Below are 18,013 nucleotides of genomic sequence, written 5' to 3' on the forward strand. Positions count from 1 at the left end.
GAGCTCTGGGATCTTGGAGCCATTCTGTTAACTTAAGGGCAGTGGGTAGAGGGTTGGAGTTTGGCTGAGTCTAGAAGCATAGTCTGGTGGTGCCAGTAGGTGGGCACCAGTTCCCATGTGGCTGTGGCCCAGCTGGCGGTGCGCTAGGGAGCCTTCTGTGCTAGGGTTGGGGGGGGGGGGTGCACAGAGGGTGGATTGAGGAGAGGCCAGGACATGGGGCGGAGATATTAACAGCTGGCCCCGAGGGGGCGGGAACTTGGGAGGAGGAGCTGTGAGAAGCCGGCTGCTTTTGGAGCTGCTGGCCGCCTGTGGCTCAGGTGACCAGAGGCCCTTGAGCAGCGCGCAGAACCCCCAGGGCCTGACAGGTGGAGCAGCAATGATCCAGAATGTGGGAAACCACTTGCGAAGGGTACGGAATGGTGGGTTAGGGTGGACCGGGAGCCAAATGTGGGGCTTTCCCTGTGTGGGGCCCAGAAAGTAGATGCTTCTGTCTTAAGTCAGGATCTGCATCCCCAGCCTCACTGTCTGCTGTTCTGCAGTCCTGTCTGGAAGGAGAACTCACAGAACCCACGGACTTCTTAAGTTATAACTGGTAGAGTCACCAAAGAGCTGTAGGGACAGCAGGCTCCCTCGGGCTGGCAGTTTGGGGCTGGGTGGAATGGAATCCTCTGTAGTAAGTTCTGGAATTCATCCTGGTGTCGCGCGCGCGCGCGTGTGTATGTGTGTGTGTGTGTGTGTGCGCGCGCGCGCGCGCGCGCGTGCGTGCGTGCGTGGTGTGTCCTGTGCACAGTTCTCCTGCCTTCTGAGCTCAGGGCTTGGAGTCTACTGACCTCCATAGCTCAGGACTCCAAGTCTATGGACCTGACAGAATTTAGGGTGTTGAGGTCCCAGAAACACCCAAGCTCTCAGCGGCTCGCTGGGGGCCTTTGGCCTGGTGCCTGGAGAAGGACCCAGGACAGCTTGGGCAGCCTGTGCAGGACACAGTAGCTGCCAACTGAGGACGTTACAGAAGAGGCCTTTAAAGAAGGGCCCTGGGAGCAAATACATGTCTCACCCGCCTCCTTGCCAGCTGCGATTCAGCTCAGCATCCCCAGCCCCAGGGGTCAGTATCTCATCAAGTTCCCTCCATCTGCTCTCACAGCAGAGGGCACCTCTGAAGGTAAAGTAACTGTGGCACCTGCTCACCTGCTCAGACTTACCTGGCAGGTCACCGTCTTGGTGGCATGCTTGCCCAGGTCTCTAGGTCCCATCATCCATCTCTGTTGATAGTAGCATCATACTGACTGGCCTTTTCTGCCTCGGTGAGCCGCCTAGACTCTCTCCAGTTGCTGCGCACCCTGTACCCCCTCCCCTCCAGTGATCTCAACCTCCCTGTGCCTCCCTTAGCCTGCTGTCTCTCTTGTAGCTTCCGTCTCAGCCCTCAGATTCAGCTGGGATGCTGCCTCCCCCAGAAAGTCTTCCTAGATTTTTCATGACGTCATATACCCTTTGTGAGCCCTGCTCTCACTGGGATGGGAGCTTGGCTTGTATCTCCATCCCCATACCCCAGCGAACTTTACAAGTTGTGCTTAGCATACCTAGGCCTGGCCAGGGGCCAGAGGATACCTAGAGAATGAATGTGGGCATACAGTCTTTCAGCCAGGCCCAGGGTGGAATCTGAGCCACTGGGCCTCTTGCTTCTGTCCCCTGAGCCCCGGGTAGAATGTCCTCAGACTCTGACTTTGCCAGGCAGCATGCTGAGTGCATGCACATGTTCTGTTCAGTGGGGCAGGCTCGTTTTACCATCCCTGTGGTGGCAGCTCTTCACTGTCAGCTTGGCTGGGCTCAGAATCTGGGGCTGTCTGTGAGAATGTTTCTGTGGAGGTCTAAGTGAGGAGGAAGACCCACCCTGGATGTGGGTGACACAGTCCTATGACTGGGGCCCTGACTTATAAAAAGAGAAAGAGGAGAAAGTATCAGGGTACCAGCACCTCTCTGTGTACCCCGACTGTGGACACAGTGTGACCAGCTGCCACCACCAGGTCCTTGCCTGCTAGACTGTGTTTCCTCAAACTGTGAGCCAGGACGAGCCCTCCCATCCTTAAGCCCCTCTGTCGGGTGTTTGGTTATAGCAGGAAGGAAAGTAACCAATGCTCTCCACCCTGTTGCTCCCTCCCTACCCTCAATCCAGGTAACTCAGGCTCAGAGGGGTCAGAGCCTGTTTAATGGCACAGAGGCAGGAAGTGGCAGAGCTGGGATTTGAACTCAGTGGTCCTGGTTCAGAGCTTTTCTGAACATGAGCTTAGCATTCCTACCCTGAGCCCTGACTCAGCTCGGCTAGCATCTACCCTCTGGCTATGGATCTGGGTGTTGGGTGTGGAAATTGGGCCACAGGGCCACAGGGACCTCACATTAGTTAAAATGACATTCATCGCCACCTTTGAACTTGTGCCTGGTTGGCAGATCTTGAATTTCTGTGGCCTCTTCTTAATTTCCTTTGCTCCAATGGAAAAAAGAAGAATTTGGGAACACTTTCTTTTTCTTGGTACTGAGCTATTTTTATTTTTATATTTGAGACAGGGTCTCATATAACCCAGGTTGGTTTCAAATTTGATGAGGATGTTGCCAAAGATGACCTTGAACTTCTGATCCTCAGTTCTAGCCTGGTTCAGGTCAGCTCTCAAAGGGGCTTAGCAGCTGTTTTGACTCTACAGCTGGTGATGGGCTATTTGACCCCATTTTCCTGAGACTCCTTGCTCACTTGGTACTAATGGCAAGCTGGAGGAGACCAGAACCAGCAGTGAGCATCTGTGCTCTGCTCATAGGCCTGGGTGATACTGCAGACATCCATAGGACCCATTGATTCCTTTGAACCCCAGGACAGCGGAAGTAGCTTCTCCATAATTCATCCTCACCAGCCTCATTAGGGGTCTAGACCAGAATACGTTGAAGTTTGGGAAACAGCCCTTGGATTGGAATCTTGTCTTTCTCCCTTCTTCTATTACTTCTTCCTCTTCTTCTTTTTTGTTTTGTTTTGAGATAGTTTCACTATGTAGCTCAGGATGGCTTCCTATTCATGATCCTCCTGCTTCAGCTTTCTGAGTAATGGGATTACAAGTATGTGCCATTGTGCCAGGCTTGGATTAGAATCTCATTTTCAGGTCTGGGAAGTTGGCTCAGTGAGTAAAAACACTTGATGTGCAAGCAAGAGAATACGAATTCAAATCCCAAGCATTTATGCAAAAACCTTGGCGCAGCTGTAATAGGAAGTGGCAGAGCTGGACTCAGTGGTCCTGGTCCAGAGCTTTTCTGGACATGAGGCTTAGCATTCATACCTTGAGCCCTGACTCAACTCGGCTAGCATCTAGTCTCTGGCTGTGGATCTGGGTGTTGGGTCCCAGCATTGAAGGGTAGAAACAGGTAGATCCCGGGAACTAGCTGAGATTCTAGCCTAACTTAAATCGTCAGCTTCTAGCTTAGTGAGAGATCTTGCCTCAAAGCGATGATGTGGAGAGGACAGGACACTTGATATCGCCTCTGACCTCACGCATGTGCACAGACATACATACCTACATATTCACCTCATATGCACCACACAAACACAAACATACATACACACACACACACACACAAACAGTCACACACACACATGAAGGAAAAAAATCTCGTGTTCATCTATTATTCATGTTGTGACTTTAGGTCAGGTGTTAGTCCCTGAACCCCTGTGTGGCGATCCTAGGAATCCCCCAGCCTTGGGTCTGAGGAGTTGGTGGTGGTCCTCACCATGTGGCAGGAGAGGGAAGGCCTAGAGACAGAAAATGATATTGCCCATCATACAGGAGGTGCTCAAAATGACTGAGTGGATGAATGACCCCAGGGCTTGAAGGGGTTGCGGTGGTCATAGAAGGTTCTCTGGAGGAGAATTGAGGCCCAACAGTTTCTTCAGGAGCTGCATGTGAACCCCAGACTCGGCTGTAGGCGGCTGCACAGTATTCTCAGTCTGTCTAGTTGATTTGTTTTTATCCTTCCAGACACAGCTCAGTCATCACTTCCTCTTTGGCTCCCCATCCCATGTGGCCCCAGAGGTAACAATGCCACCTTGCAACGTTGCACCTAATTCGCTTGCTCCCTACATGGGTGTCGACTGAGGGTATGGCAGGTGCACGAGTGTGCTGCGACTTGTGACGGTATGGATCCCAGCTGTTGATAAAGGCAGGCAGGCCATGGTGATGGGAACCTGCCATAAATACCGCGAATGACAGTAACAACGAGTGTCATCTATGGTTTACCTATGTCTGAGCATGCAGGGACTCAGTCCTTATAACTCCGAATGCTCTTGTGCCCTCTATTAAAGATGAAATGGAGACAGAGAGGCTAAGTCTCCTTCCCGAGGTCACACAATTGTCAAGGGACATTGAACGAAGGGCTTTAAACTCAGGCTGTCTAGAGAGCAAGAACTGAGAGGGTGTGAGTGGGGTCCTGAGCAGATGACATCCGAGCAGGAGGCCTGGAGGCTGAGGAGGTGGGTCTCATCTGGACAGAGGGAACCTTTCCCTTGCAAGCTTTAAGGCGGGGGAGTGCCAAGCACCTTGAGCTCGGAATGACACTTCCGTGGTTCAGAGTGGCCTGAGCCTGGGAGGAGCAGTTGCCAGCTGGCTGCAGTTGGAGGGGCAACAGCTGGCCTTGGAGTCTGGGTTGGAGTCTGGAGCTTTGTTGGTGCTATCTTTGAACTTTCTGGGGGTTCTCTGGTCCCCTGCTTTAGTTTTTTTTTAATTATTTTATTTTTTGAAACAGGGTCTTACAATGTAGCTTGGGTTGCTCTTGAACTCACAGAGATCTGCCTGACTTTGCTTCTCCAGTGAGGAATTGAAGGTATAGACCATCAACCCTGGTGTTTCTTGGCTTAGTACCTGATTTTCTTTAATTAGCCAGCTTCAAATGGTCCCAGCTACCTTCCTATCACTGCCCCCCCCCCCCACTCCTCACAAGAGGGAGTTTGGTTAGGACCAACCAGGAACCCATGAGGCACTAAAGGAGGAAACTGGGCTTGGGAAGTTGCTAGCTTGGGGCCCCTTCATCCATCTTTAGTTTGACTACGGAGGCATCTGCAACTCCAGTGAGTGGCCTTGCTGTCGTCCCTTGTGACATTTCCTGTGGTCATACTGTGCATGGACAGCGTAGGCTGGGGTACCCAGGCTGTCTGAGCTGACCCCACAACACACGTGCCAGGGTCTGGGGCTCCCAGACCACCGCCCCTCCACTGTGCCTAGTGTGGTACTTCTGCCATGTCGTCCCCCTGGAGCCTTGGGAGAGCTGCCCAAGAGTGAAGGGGTCCAGAGATACCAACTCATTTTGTCTGTGTGGACCACACTCATCATCCGTGAGCCACTTCCGCCTCTGCGGGTGTTGTTAGAACCGCTGTTAGGAGCGGAGACGCTGGTGAGCTACAGAACTTGCATGTCACTGGCCGGGTTAAATAATCACTCCTGTTTCTCATCAGTCTGTGGGTTTCTGCCATGGTTCAGTGGCAGGGCTTGTGGGTCAGGTGAGATGGTAAAATGGTGGTTTCTTCTGAGGCCCTGCTCAATGTCAGGCATATTTAAATCCCTAAGTGTTTTACATGGCTGTTGGTTTTCAACTGGTTTTACAGCTGAGAAAGTCAAGGCCCTGGTTTTACATCACTTTGACCTAGTTAGAGGTTTAAACAATCTTGTCTGGGGGCTAGAGAGATGGCTCAGTGGTTAAGAGCACTCGTTGCTCTTCCAGAGGACCTGGGTTCTATTCACAGCACCCATGGTGTTAAAAACCCTCTGTAACTCCAGCTCCAGGGGATCCATTGCCCTCTTCTAGCTCCACGGGAACCAGGCACAGCTGAGTACCCAGATATACAAGCAGGCAAAGTACCCATATACACAGAATAAAGCAAATACATTAAAGATAAAATTCTTGTCTGGCCCCAGGCTCCAGCTGGCAAGACCGTGGCTTCTCACCTTGTCCTAGGCCGACCTGGGAGAGTTGACAGCCTGGCATCTTTGCCTTAGGCCTGCTCTGTCCAGTGGCTCGAGGACAGATGGTACAGCCAGCTGGGTCCCTTGCCAGTCTCCTGGCCTGTGTGTGTCCCTGCCATTCCAGGAGTAGCCTTCCTGCAGGTAGACATTAGAGTCATGGCATTGACGAAAAGGACCGGTGTACGTTAGAGACATAGGAATGACCCAGACCAGACCTGTCCTCCATAGGGCCACTGAGATGGCCATAAATTGATAATGACAGCACAGTATTGCTAGACTGTGGCAGAGGAAGACTGAGGTGGCCCTCATCACTCAAGAGCGGCCCAGGCAGGCTTCCTGGAGTAGGTGACAGTTCACCCTGTAAACGTCTCTATGGGGGCAAGCAGGGCTCAGCAGAGAGAGGCACATGTATGGAGAGCCAGGAAAGAGCCTGTTCCACAAGTAAAGGTGAGTGCCCCCTGTTGACTGGCTTTCTGTTCCCCTTGGCCAGAACAAGAGCTTCCTCGGTAGCCATAACCGCCGTCAGTAGATGCTGTATCGATGAATTGATGTTACTTGAGGCAGCCCAGTGGGCAGAGCCAGCTCTGGGAGTGGGAAAAGCAAGACCTTGGCACCATATTTATGCCTAAGGCAAGTCCTGTGGACAGCTGGGCTTCAACTTCCTTTCCAATGGCCAAGGGAAACCTGTCCCTAGCAGGATTTGCTGAAATGTAAATGGCTATGTGTGCAGAACCCCAGTAGGAAGTCTATAAGGGCTGCCACACTGTAGGAATGGCTACATGCTGGCACGCTGTAGGAATGGCTGCGTGCTGGTATGCTAGCTGGCTCTCAGGGCATCTCTCTCCCTCTCTCCCTTTTTTCCTCTCTCCCTCCCTTCTCTCCCTCCCTGTTGGGGTATTTTAGACACTTTGGCCTTGAACTATGTGGCTGAGGCTGTCCTTGAACTCCTGATCATCCTGCGTACCCTTCTCAAGAGCTGGGTCTTTGATGCGTGTCACTGCTGGGCTTCTCAGGATATTTCTCACCTCCTCCTGTGTCTATCCACGTCACAGTTTAGAGAGTGCTACATGAACCTTGCCTTGGCCCTTCAGAGGTCTGGGAACCAGCGCTACACCAACGGCCCAGACTGGACCTTTGTCCCACATCTCACTGGGACCTGAGGTTCTGCTTCTCACTCCTTGGCCTTGTCCTATCTGTGACTTGAGAACAGGTTGTGATCCACCCTGGGTGTGTCCTGGCCTGGGTCAAAGAACTAAAAGAGCTGCCTGTGGAACTCCTTAAGGCAACCCTGGTTTCCCAGAGCTGTGCGGGTCCTCATTTCCTTCAGATCCCTTATGAGGCCTGAAGAGACCAGACCAGCATCTTGTTCTTCCTCAGATTACAGTCTGCGAGGTGTGTGTGTGCGTGCGTGTGTGTGAGTGATTTCCTTGTGTGCATAAATTCTGTGCACACGTGTGTACATTTCAGACGTATGTTCAGGACTCATTGATAGAGGCCAGAGGATGACATCAAGTGTCTTGCTCTATCCCTCTTCTTATTCCCTTGAGACAGGTCTCTCACTGACCCTGGAGCTAGGCTGGCAGCCAGAAAGCCACAACAGACTTCCTGTAAAACACACACGTATACACACACCACCACACACATACACACTTGCACACACATACTATAGCATGTCCCCACACATACACCACATACACACCACCACACTCACACACCACACAACCACACATACCACACATACACAACCACACACACCACAATCACACACACACACACACCACAATCACACACACACATCTTTCACACACACACACAAACACACACACACACACACACACACACCACACACCACACACACCACACTCCCCGCCACCATCACTGTGCTTTCAAGCCCACATGGCCATGGCTGACGTTTTATGTGCATACTAGGATTTTAAACTCATGTCTGAGCAGCAAGTGCTCTTATCCACTGGGCCACCCCCCAACCATCTGACTGGCTCTCTCCCAGCCTCAGCCTCCTGACTATAACTGGGCATGTGGGGTCACGCTGGGCCCTGTCACTGAGCAGGTTCGTATTAGCCGTATTTCCATGATGGAGGAGATTCATTTTCAGAGAGCGAGTGATGTGTCTGGTGAGACGCCTCTGGGAGGTAAAGGCGTTTGCCCCCAAGCTCTGTGACCCGAGTTCAGTCCCTGAGATCCACGTGGTCGAAGGGAAGAACGGAGAACTGACTCTCTCACAGGTTGTTCTCTGACCTTCCTCACACAGGCAGGCATGCTGCACACACCTCCCCCACCGCTATACGTAAATAACTAAATAAAATGTCGTAAAATTTTTTTCAAACGAGAGCAAGTGGTGAGCCAAAGGTTTAATGACTGTAGGGCCAGGGGAGGGGCCATCTTTAAAGGGAGCCAGATGTAGGGGGGAAGCCCTGGTTGTTTCCCAGCCCCCCCTCAGCCTCTCCCCAGGGCCCTGAGGCCCTCTGAGTCAGCGTAGTCCAGCCCTTCTCTTGCTTTGAAGATAAAAGTCAAGCTTCCGGGGCTGCAGGGTCGGGAAGGTGTGTCTCACTTGAGAGTGAATTTGAGCCTGTTGCCTTGGCCCTTTGGATGGGGATTGATGGTCCTGACTTGGCAGCTCTTATGTTTTTTTTTTTTTTTTTTTTTTTTTTTTTTTTTTTTACCTGAAAAGATCCCCAAACCCAGAAGGGCCCCACTGGTTATACTTGCTCTGGCTGGGAGCCAAAGGGCAACTTTGGAGAGTCTCTGCGGTGCCTTGTACTGGTGACAGGCTCCCTAGGGATCCTTCTGCCACACCTGTGCTATCTTTCCTTTGCCCTTGACTGGCCAGTAATGGTGTGGAGGGGTTCTCTCTCTGCTATCCATGCCTCCTTTCCCTCATCTGCTCAGTTCAGGTCAATGTTACGGAGTAGAGCTGAAGACAAGGGTTACCCAAGGGCTTAGCCCAGCATACAGTAAACGCATACCAAAGAGCAGATTTCTAAAAAGGACCTTTGAGCTGGTTCCTGAGTACTTCTTAGATGCTATACTGTGGGCAGCTCTCTGACTCTGGGGGCTCCCTCCATCTGCTGTACCCCTTAGCAGATGAACAAGTTCCAGGATTCCCCAGCCTCCATGTAAGCAGAGCCATTCAGTCCCAGGTCGCCTGTCAACCACTGCTCAAGTGGTACCTGCTTTCCGACTGCCTCTCAACCTTTTCCTAAGTCACTCTGTCTGGTCTCTGCCCCCGCATTCCGTCCTCTCCTTCCCCATCTGCCTTCACTCTGCTCACCATGTCAGGGAGCCTGTCAGGGGCTCCCCCTGCACCAGGCTGACGGCTCCCTGGGTCTTTTCATATGTTTGTTCCTGTCTACATCCTCCCCCCGCACCTCGGGGACCATGTCTGCTGTAGTTTACTAGGGCTGCAATGCAAACCACACTGAAACTCCGTGGCTTAGTGAACCCACCGGTTCGTGATGCATTGTGATTTGTGACTTGGAATCTTGGACAAGGCTGGGCAGAGCTCCGCAGGGCGATTCATCCGCCGTGTGGGGCCCAGGTGGAGGTTACTGGGTGGTGTCTAGTTTATGGGTAAGCTCACCGCGGGTATAGCTTCACTAGTGTTGTGTTGAGCATGGTTGCCAGGTTGGGCTTAGCCGGGAATGTCATTCAGAGCATCTTCATGCGACATGCGGATTCTTTGATGTGATAGTCAGATTTCTTACCTGGCAGCTAGGTCCCCCACAGTTCCAGGAGGCCTCGGCTTCCCATGACGTTGGTTGAAATGTCACTGAAGGTGACTCAGACCCAGGGGAGAGGATTAGACTCCACCTCCTCTTAAGTCCTCATACCCTTTATACAGGTCTGGAGTCCCAGGACTCTCAGAAGCTTGTATGTGCTGGTGACTTTTTTTTTGCTTGTTTGTTTTGCAGGTGTGTAGCCCTTTTAAACAGAGGTACAAATCAAAACTTTGATACTTTCAGTGAACATTTAACACTATCTGGAAAATTCTTTTAAATTTTATTTTTATTTTGTGCACTTTGGTGTTTTACCTGTATATATGTCTGTGTGAAGGTGTTGGAGTCTGGAGTTACAGACAATTGTGTGCTGCCATGTGGGTGCTGGGAATTGAACCCAGGTCCTCTCCAAGAGTAGTTTCTTTTTTAAAAAAATATTTATTTATTTATTATGTATACAATATTCTGTGTGTATGTCTGCAGGCCTGAAGAGGGCACCAGACCTCATTACAGATGGTTGTGAGCCACCATGTGGTTGCTGGGAATTGAACTCAGGACCTTTGGAAGAGCAGGCAATGCTCTTAACCCCAGAGCCATCTCTCCAGCCCCCCCCCCCCTTTTTTTTTTTTTTTTTTTTTTTGGACAGCGTTTTTCTGTAGTTTTGGAGCTTGTCCTGGAACTTGCTCTGTAGACCAAGCTGGCCTTGAACTCACAAAGATCCACTTGTCTCTGTCTCCCTGCTGAGATTAAAGGTGTGCGCCACCACTGCTTTGTGCTGAGTCATCTTTCCAGCCCTTCTGGAAAATTCTTGATCCTTTCCTTGCTCATTTCTTTTCTGGGTTCCCCCAACTCAGTACCTATCACTTCCTGCTTGCTTCAAGCCCCTTCCCTCTTTATCTCTGACTCTAAGCTAGGACTCTCAGCCAGCAGTAATGATGCTAGCTGGACCTCTGACATATGCCCTGGGCCAACACTTTGGACAGGACCTTCCCAAGACCCCGGTGCCATTCCTTCCTGCTAACAGCACTGCTAGCAAGCAGACCCTCTTCATTCTGAGGCTCTCTCCCCTCCTCTCTCTCTCTCTCTCTCTCTCTCTCTGTCCTCTCTCTGTCTCTGTCTCTCTCTCTCTCTCTCTCTCTCTCTCTCTCTCTCTCTCTCTCTCACACACACACACACACACACACACACACACACACACACACCTGCCCAGTGTGGGCAGACCTGAAAGGCAGCTCCCATCGCCCTCCACTTACAGACTCCAGCACTTTGAGTCAAATCTGCACTCTGGGGATCTGCCCAGCCTCGGGCCACGTGGACCAGGCTGCCTTCTCGGCTTCTCACCCACTGCCCTCTGACGTCACAACTATCCTCCTGGGGCTTCGCATCCTCCCTTCTTTAGAAACCCCCTCCATGTCTTTCATAATTGCTCCTTCTCATTCATTCATGCATTTAGCCAGATCTCAGCAGGAGCCCTCCTTCACTACCGCCTCAGACTGGAAAATTACCTTCTCTTTTCATCATATTCCCTGGTCTTTTCTTTCTCTTTTCTTTGTGAGACAGGGTCTCATGTAGCCTAGCCTGGCCTTAAGCTTTGTTGCTGGGACTGAACTTGAACTTCTGATCCTTCTGCCCCCATCTTCCAAGTCCTGGGACAGTATTGGGGCTGTCCTGGAACTCACGCTGTAGACCAGGCTGGCCTCAAACTCAGAGATCCACCTGCCTCTGCCTCCCTAGTGCTGGGATTAAAGGTGTGCGCCACCACCACTTGGCACAAATGGGAGTTTTAACAGAGATAACAGCATCCATCTGTAGAGCTGGTTTCTTTCTAACTGCTCTTCTGGAGTGCTCTTGTCCTTACCTCTTAACTGTTACCCTCCAGGCCTAGTTTTTAGCCAGCCCTCAGAAGCTCAGCTAGAGGGCTGAGCCCAGACCACGCCTAGCCTCCCTGCTCTCCCTCCAGCCTGTTGTCTGTCCTGTCTAGGGGTTAGTCCTGCTCCTTCTGGTTTCCCCGCTCACAAATCCCAGCCTGTGGCTGCCTCCTCCACACTGAATCATTCCTCCCTCTCCTCCCCTCTCCCACCCTACTGGGCTGGGAAGCCTCAGCCGCCACAGGGTCACGCTTTGGTTAACAGCAGGAGTTAACCACAGTTGAGTTTGTGGACAGATGAACTCAGGAGGCTGTTTTCAGATCAACAACTATCAAGCTGGAGCCAGCCCTGCACAAGAGGACAGTGGTAGAAACGCTGAAACACAGGCCCATGAAGCAGGCCTTTTCCCGGTTCCCCAGCTTGGCTTTTTTTGTCTGTTTAACCTTCCAGGCAGCTGCTGATGACCAGGCCCATCTTTATTCAAGCCATTCAATGCAATGCTGAGTGGAGAAGGAAATGGGGCTCCACGGGAAATGCCTCAAGCCTCCATCTCCACGCTTGGTCCTGTACAAAAGCAAAATATTAAAGATAGTTCATCGTGGCCCAGCAGGCTTCTCCCAGGGCTTGGCCCACCTTGTTCCCACCAACCCCCAGCTGCCCTCTAGTAATCCCAGACTTTAATTCCAGGAGTCTGTTTCCCGCCTGAGGGTCTGGAGCCTTCCTAGAACTGGGTGGCGTGGCGTTGTGGCAGCCATCAAGTGTGGGATGCCTGTGAGGACCACAGACTCTGTCCTGACCAGCCATGATTCTCAGTTGAAATGAAGCCCTCGTGTAGACAGGCTTTGTGTCCAATTGGTAGTGAAAATTGGCAAGAAAATTGAATAGGTTAAAAGATTGGTAGGAAAAATGAATGTTATGGCCACAGGCCCTAGCTGTCTTGGAAGCATTCTCTGCACAGACCACCTGGCTGTTCTCAGCAGATGTCTTACCTCTGGGACCTGTGGGCCTAGGGTTCTTTTTTTTTTTGAGACAGGGTTTCTCTGTAGCTTTAGATCCTGTCCTGGAACTAGCTCTTGTAAACCTGGTTGGCCTCGAACTCATAGAGATCTGCCAGCCTCTTCCTCCCAAGTGCTGGGACTAAAGGTGTGTGCTACCACCGTCAGACTGGGCCTAGGTTTTTAGCAACACAAATTGTTGCAGTGTATGACACTTCCTGTGGGGCAGGTCCTGCTCTAAGCACCCTGACTCCTCCCTGTGACACTAGCATTTCCATTTTATAGATGCGAACAGCGAGGGGCAGAGTGGTTTAGTTATGGCTCAGGGTTCTCCGGTGAACGAGAGGCAGGGACACATCCAGACTTCCAAGAGTCTGTGGGGCTTTGCCACAGCCCTCTTGCCAGTCACCCCTAAACTTGGGTTTGTCTTTCTTCTCTTTCTGCCCTTCTGTTTTTCTTTAGCAAGCTTTTCTTGTGGCTCAGGTTCCTCTCACACAGTTTGGGGAAAACGTGGGGCCAGGACAGGTTAAGATTATTTTGTAGCCCATAGACTCCCCTGAGCTAGGGGCTGGAGAAGTACCTGGGGTGGAAGAGGGTGAGCCCCTGCAAGAGCAGCTTCTGCCATGGGCTGCCTGGCCCTGCTTGGCATCTCCTGTCTGCAGAGAGGCCACTTAGGCCACTCCCTATGCTGAGTGACAGGATGTGTTCAGTTGGTAAATCATGCCCCTGTTTCCACCACTCTGCAGTGCTTCTTGGGAATGCTTCTGAAACACAAAGGAGAACTAAGTTGGGTTGAGCCAGAGGAGTCTGGGTCAGGGGTGGGGGTGGGAGGACAAAGTGGCAGGAGAATTTGAGGATGCCGGAGGGTTAGTAGAAGGGGCCCCACTTGCTGGGGGAAGGCCTGAGCACCATCCCTTAGCAGGGTGGAGGCTGTAGGGCCTAGAGAGCAGCTGGAGGGGCCCAGCCCAGCTGCCAGTTTCCTGGGGCAGGAAATCTTAGCTGCCCAGAGTCTCACAAATTGTAAGCAGCTCAGGCCCAGGAATGTGTGTGGTGTGCAGTGGGAATCAGGAGGGGCCTCTTTCCTGTCCCTCCTCCCTCTCTCTCTCTCTCTCTCTCTCTCTCTCTCTCTCTCTCTCTCTCTCTCTCTCTCTCTCTCTCTGCAGTCCTGCCCCCAGCCTGTTGCTCCCCCCACATCTCTTTTCTCTCCTTTCTCCCTCTTCCCAGCCTCCGTTTTTCTCTCTCTCTGATTGCCCCCCACCCCATAACTGTTTTGTCTTTTTCTTCCCCTTCCTTCTTGTTCTCTTTTCCTCTCCAGAAGGAATTGTGATATCCGTGGCTGCTGTGCCCAGCTCCAGGGTAAATGAGGTGGCTTGCAGGATGGCAGGGCCTGGGCCCATTGCCTGGCTTCCCGTTGCCATGGTAACCCAGAGCCAGGGCCGAGCTGCATTCTTGGCAGTGTGGTGGGGAGGGCGAAGGGTTATGATGGGGGAGAAGCCAGGACTTTTCTTCACAACCCCCTGAATGGCCCCCCTCAGTGCCAGGGCTCCCCATGGAGGACTGCTGGATGTCAGTGCGATTTGGGGCTGGGTGTGGTCAGTTTGGTTCTTGGGCCACACAGTGGGGTCAGTTTACATTTTAGGTCAGACTGCTTGTGCTCAAAACATTCTGGTCTCTTTCTAGTCCTTTCGCTGATGGGGTGGGTAGTGGCAAACAGCCTGAGACAGGAGGCCCACAGGGAGGTGTGGAGGAAGAGGGCGGGAGATGGGAGGCCTGGGCAGCAGAGGGGTTTACAGGAGGCCCTCTGTTTCTGGGGCAAGCTTGCTCTTGCCAGACAGCCACAGGAGGGCATGTGGTGGGTTACAACCCTGGACCCGAGCAGGGTCTGACTAGCTGGTGTCACGTGAACTCCCATTCCCCAGAGCTGCAGATAGGTCAAGTCGCTTCCAGCATTTCCCTCCCTGGTGGTGAGCCGCTGGACAGACTGTGTTTCCCAAAGTGTTTTGATCTGGGTTCTGACACCAACACTGTCCCTGCAGGAGGAGTCTCAGGAACCTAGATATAGGTGTGGGTGCTGGCCCGGCCTGCCTGTGGTAGTATCAAACGCCCAGAGACAGAACTGACTCTCCTGTCTGCTAGATGGAAGTTAGTACAGCAAAGCTACACAAGTGTGTCTCAAGTCCCAATCGTATCCTTACCAGCCGTGTGATCTTCTGTATTTATGGGCAAGTCAATTATTCTTCTTGAGCCTCTGTTTTTCCATCTGTAAAATGGGAAAGGGACGCCCAACTATTAGGGCTGTGTGAAGATTAAAAAAGTAAACACAGCGGGGCATGGCAGATGGAAGTCTGTAATACCAGCACGTAGGAAGCACTGGCTAGTTTGAGACCAGTCTGGGCTGCATAGTAAGTCTGAGATCTGCCTGGGTTATAGAATGAGACCCCCATCTCGAAAACAAAAATGTCCTTAAGGGGTGGTAATTATTCTCCATCTCACCCGCCCCTCACCATGTCACCTACCCCTCTCAGTTTCATGAACTGAGGAATCTGAGTTCAGAGGATGAAATACTTGCTCACATTCCACAGGCTGTAAGTTCTGGTACATTGTAGGCCCAGTGCCCAAACAATACAGAAATGTTGGAGCAGGGATGCTGTCCAGGGGAAGGCTGAATCCTGGTCACATGGCCTCTGCATCCCTGGATGTGACAACATTTCCTATGCTACTTCTTGCCTAGTCTGTTCTCACCCGAACCCTGACTCTGCGACAGCAGCCTGTTTAGACCTACTGCCTGGGCAGGCAGCCCCAGCCTGGTGGCAGGCTCTTGCACGGACAGAGGTCAGAGCATCTGTGATTGACAAAGTCCTTTGACTGTGTCCCCTCGTTGGCAGCCCAGGTCATCCTTACTAAGTCTTTAGAGCCTCATTTTACCTACGAGGAAACTGTCCCCTAGGGCTGCTGGGTGGCTGGACAGAAGGGAAGAGAGATACCCAGGCCTTCCAGAGAGGCTTGGGCTGGATTAGACTCAAATGCCATCCAGACTCTAGAATCTTCCTTCTCCACATTCCTGTTTCCCAAAGTGGGAGGTGGGCTGCTGGGCTCTGGGATGTCTACCCAGCTACTCCTTGCTCTCCAGCCTCTTCCACACAGTGGAACTTGTGGCACTTCACTGTAAACCGGGTGCCTGTGGTTTCAGAGATCCGTGTTAATCCTTTAATCCTCAAGACACCTTGGATGGAGATGGAGGCAGGCATGTCTGTTCTCCTGAAGGTAGTTCATACCGATGGAAGCCTCAGGTGGGCGGACTTCAGCAGAGGGAGTGCTGCTGCTACAGCTGCTGGTAGTTTACTTTACTTAAGGTAGTCTTAGCCTTGGAGCTGGTGGAGGTTGGTGGGCCGCTACCTTAGTCACATGATCCCAGAGGCTTCCCGCAGTTAACAGGGAGGTCGGGTCAAGTGTGGAGGTGATTGTGAATGGCCTTCAGAAGGGCTACTGACACCCCTATAATCCCAGCACAGGGTCAGGAGGAAGGTAATGAGTGTGAGACCAGCCCGGTTGCGAAAAGAGACCGTCTCAACACCTATCTCCCTAGCCCCTGGAAAGGAACAAAAATAATCCAAGAGAGCCTAAAAGCAGCTGGCTTTGCTCACTCATTTAAGACCTAGTACAGAGACCTCCCGTGCCTCTGTTTCCCCACTGATATTTCCCCGATAGGTGGAATTAATTTCTAAGCCCGCCTCAGCATCAAGATGCTAGAACAAAAGCACAGGTAGACCAGTAGGAGGCATGGCCTCCAGTCTTGGCTCCTTGAGCAGGATGTGGGACCTCTCTGGACTCCAGTTCATTCCGTCATTGAAAGCTCTTCCAGTATTTGTCCGTGGGTCAGATGATGTATGTGTGGGGGAATCGCCTTCCGACTATATCCCTATGTTTGGTCCCCTGACAGCTCCTTGGTGGGCCTGGGCAGTTCTGGTGACTAGTTGATGGCAGGCATCCTATCGCAGATGAGGTTATTTTTATCCTTGGGGTGGAGGGAGACAGATGATGATGCGCTGTGTTCTAGAACGGTCCGCATTCCTCCTGCCTGTGGTGGGGGCTCACTGAACAGACTCTTGCATTTATGTCACGAGAGGCCAGATTTGCTTCCTAGGCCTTGTGGGTACCAGGAGTCGAGAGAGGATTCCAGCTCTGTGTGTCTCTTTGCTTTAAAGCTCCCAGAGTTAAATAATAGCGTCACCGTGGAAAGCAGTACTGGGGGGAGGTGTACGTGCCTTGGAGGCCTGGGCAGGCAGTTCTTCCTGCCTTTCATGGCTGGAAGGTCTTGACAGTTTGGCCAAGGGCCATTTGAAAGATGAGGATCCCCAGAGCTAATGACCCCTCAGGCTCCCACCATGTGCCAGGTGTCTTGCTGGTGTTCCCTGCTCTCTGCTCTCCCTGCTGTGTGTGTGAGTGTGTGTGTGCATGGGTTCCTATGTGTCTGTGTGCGGGTGGATGGGGCCAGAGGTTGATGTCATGTGTCTTCTTCATGTTGTTTTTTACCATATTTGTTGAGACAGGGTCCCTAATTGAACTTGAAGCTTGTATACCTGTGTTTTTTGAGGACTTATTTTGATTTCTTTGAAAAATTTAAAAAAAAAGTCTTGGGACTATACTAGGAGCATGAGGGCTCAGATATTAGGTGCTTCTGATTAACTTTAAAAATGATGGTAAATTATGCGTACATATGTACACATGTAGGCTTGTGGCTACTCATTGAGGTCAGAAGAGGGCGTCAGAGTCTCTGAGGCCAGACATACAGACATTTGTGAACCTTCTGAAGTGGGTGCTAGGAACTGAGCTCTGGTGATGTTCTCCTGCAAGAACGTCACATGCGCTTCACTACCGACCAATGTCTCTAGACCCTCGGTTCAACTTTCTTTTTTGAGGAAATAGCCTTCCACGGGTGTTCAACACTTCTACACTCCTGCCAGGACACTAAGGGATCCTGTCTTCACATCTTAGCCACTGCTTATTTCCCATGTTTTTATTTTATTTTTATTTTTAAATTTTTTTGAGATAGTATCTGTATTAGTTACTTTTCTGTTACAGTAATAAAAACACTATGACCAAGGCATCTTATAAGAGAAAGCATTTGACTGAGGGGTTTGCCAACAGTTTCAGCGGGGAGCATGACCATCCCGACGGGGAGCATGGCAGCAGGCGGAGATGCACAGCAATGGAGAAGCAGCTGAGAGCTTGCATCGTTGTGTGCAAATAGGAGGCAGAGGAGAGAACGCTAACTGGGGATATTGGGGCTTTTGAAACCTCAAAACCCAGCCCAGAGACACACTAGGCTATACCTCCTAGTTCTTCCCAAATGTTCTGCCAACAGCGTGTGTGTGTGTGTGTGTGTGGTGTGGGATATGATAACATGAGACAAATGTTCAAACACACGA

At 51.6% G+C, this 18,013-nt stretch overlaps 1 protein-coding gene across 1 annotated transcript in view; it reads left to right on the forward strand.

The window, feature by feature from the left end:
• Positions 1-284: 284 nt before the first annotated feature.
• The window catches only part of Acot11 (acyl-CoA thioesterase 11), a 47,801-nt gene continuing 30,072 nt past the window's right edge, over positions 285-18,013 (forward strand). The window contains exon 1 of the mRNA XM_038333811.1: positions 285-409. Coding sequence (XP_038189739.1) covers positions 377-409 — 33 coding nt within the window. The 5' untranslated portion in view covers positions 285-376. The remainder of the gene's footprint in view (positions 410-18,013) is intronic.

The sequence above is a fragment of the Arvicola amphibius genome, chromosome 6 (assembly GCF_903992535.2).
Source record: "Arvicola amphibius chromosome 6, mArvAmp1.2, whole genome shotgun sequence".
Classification (NCBI taxonomy): domain Eukaryota; kingdom Metazoa; phylum Chordata; class Mammalia; order Rodentia; family Cricetidae; genus Arvicola; species Arvicola amphibius.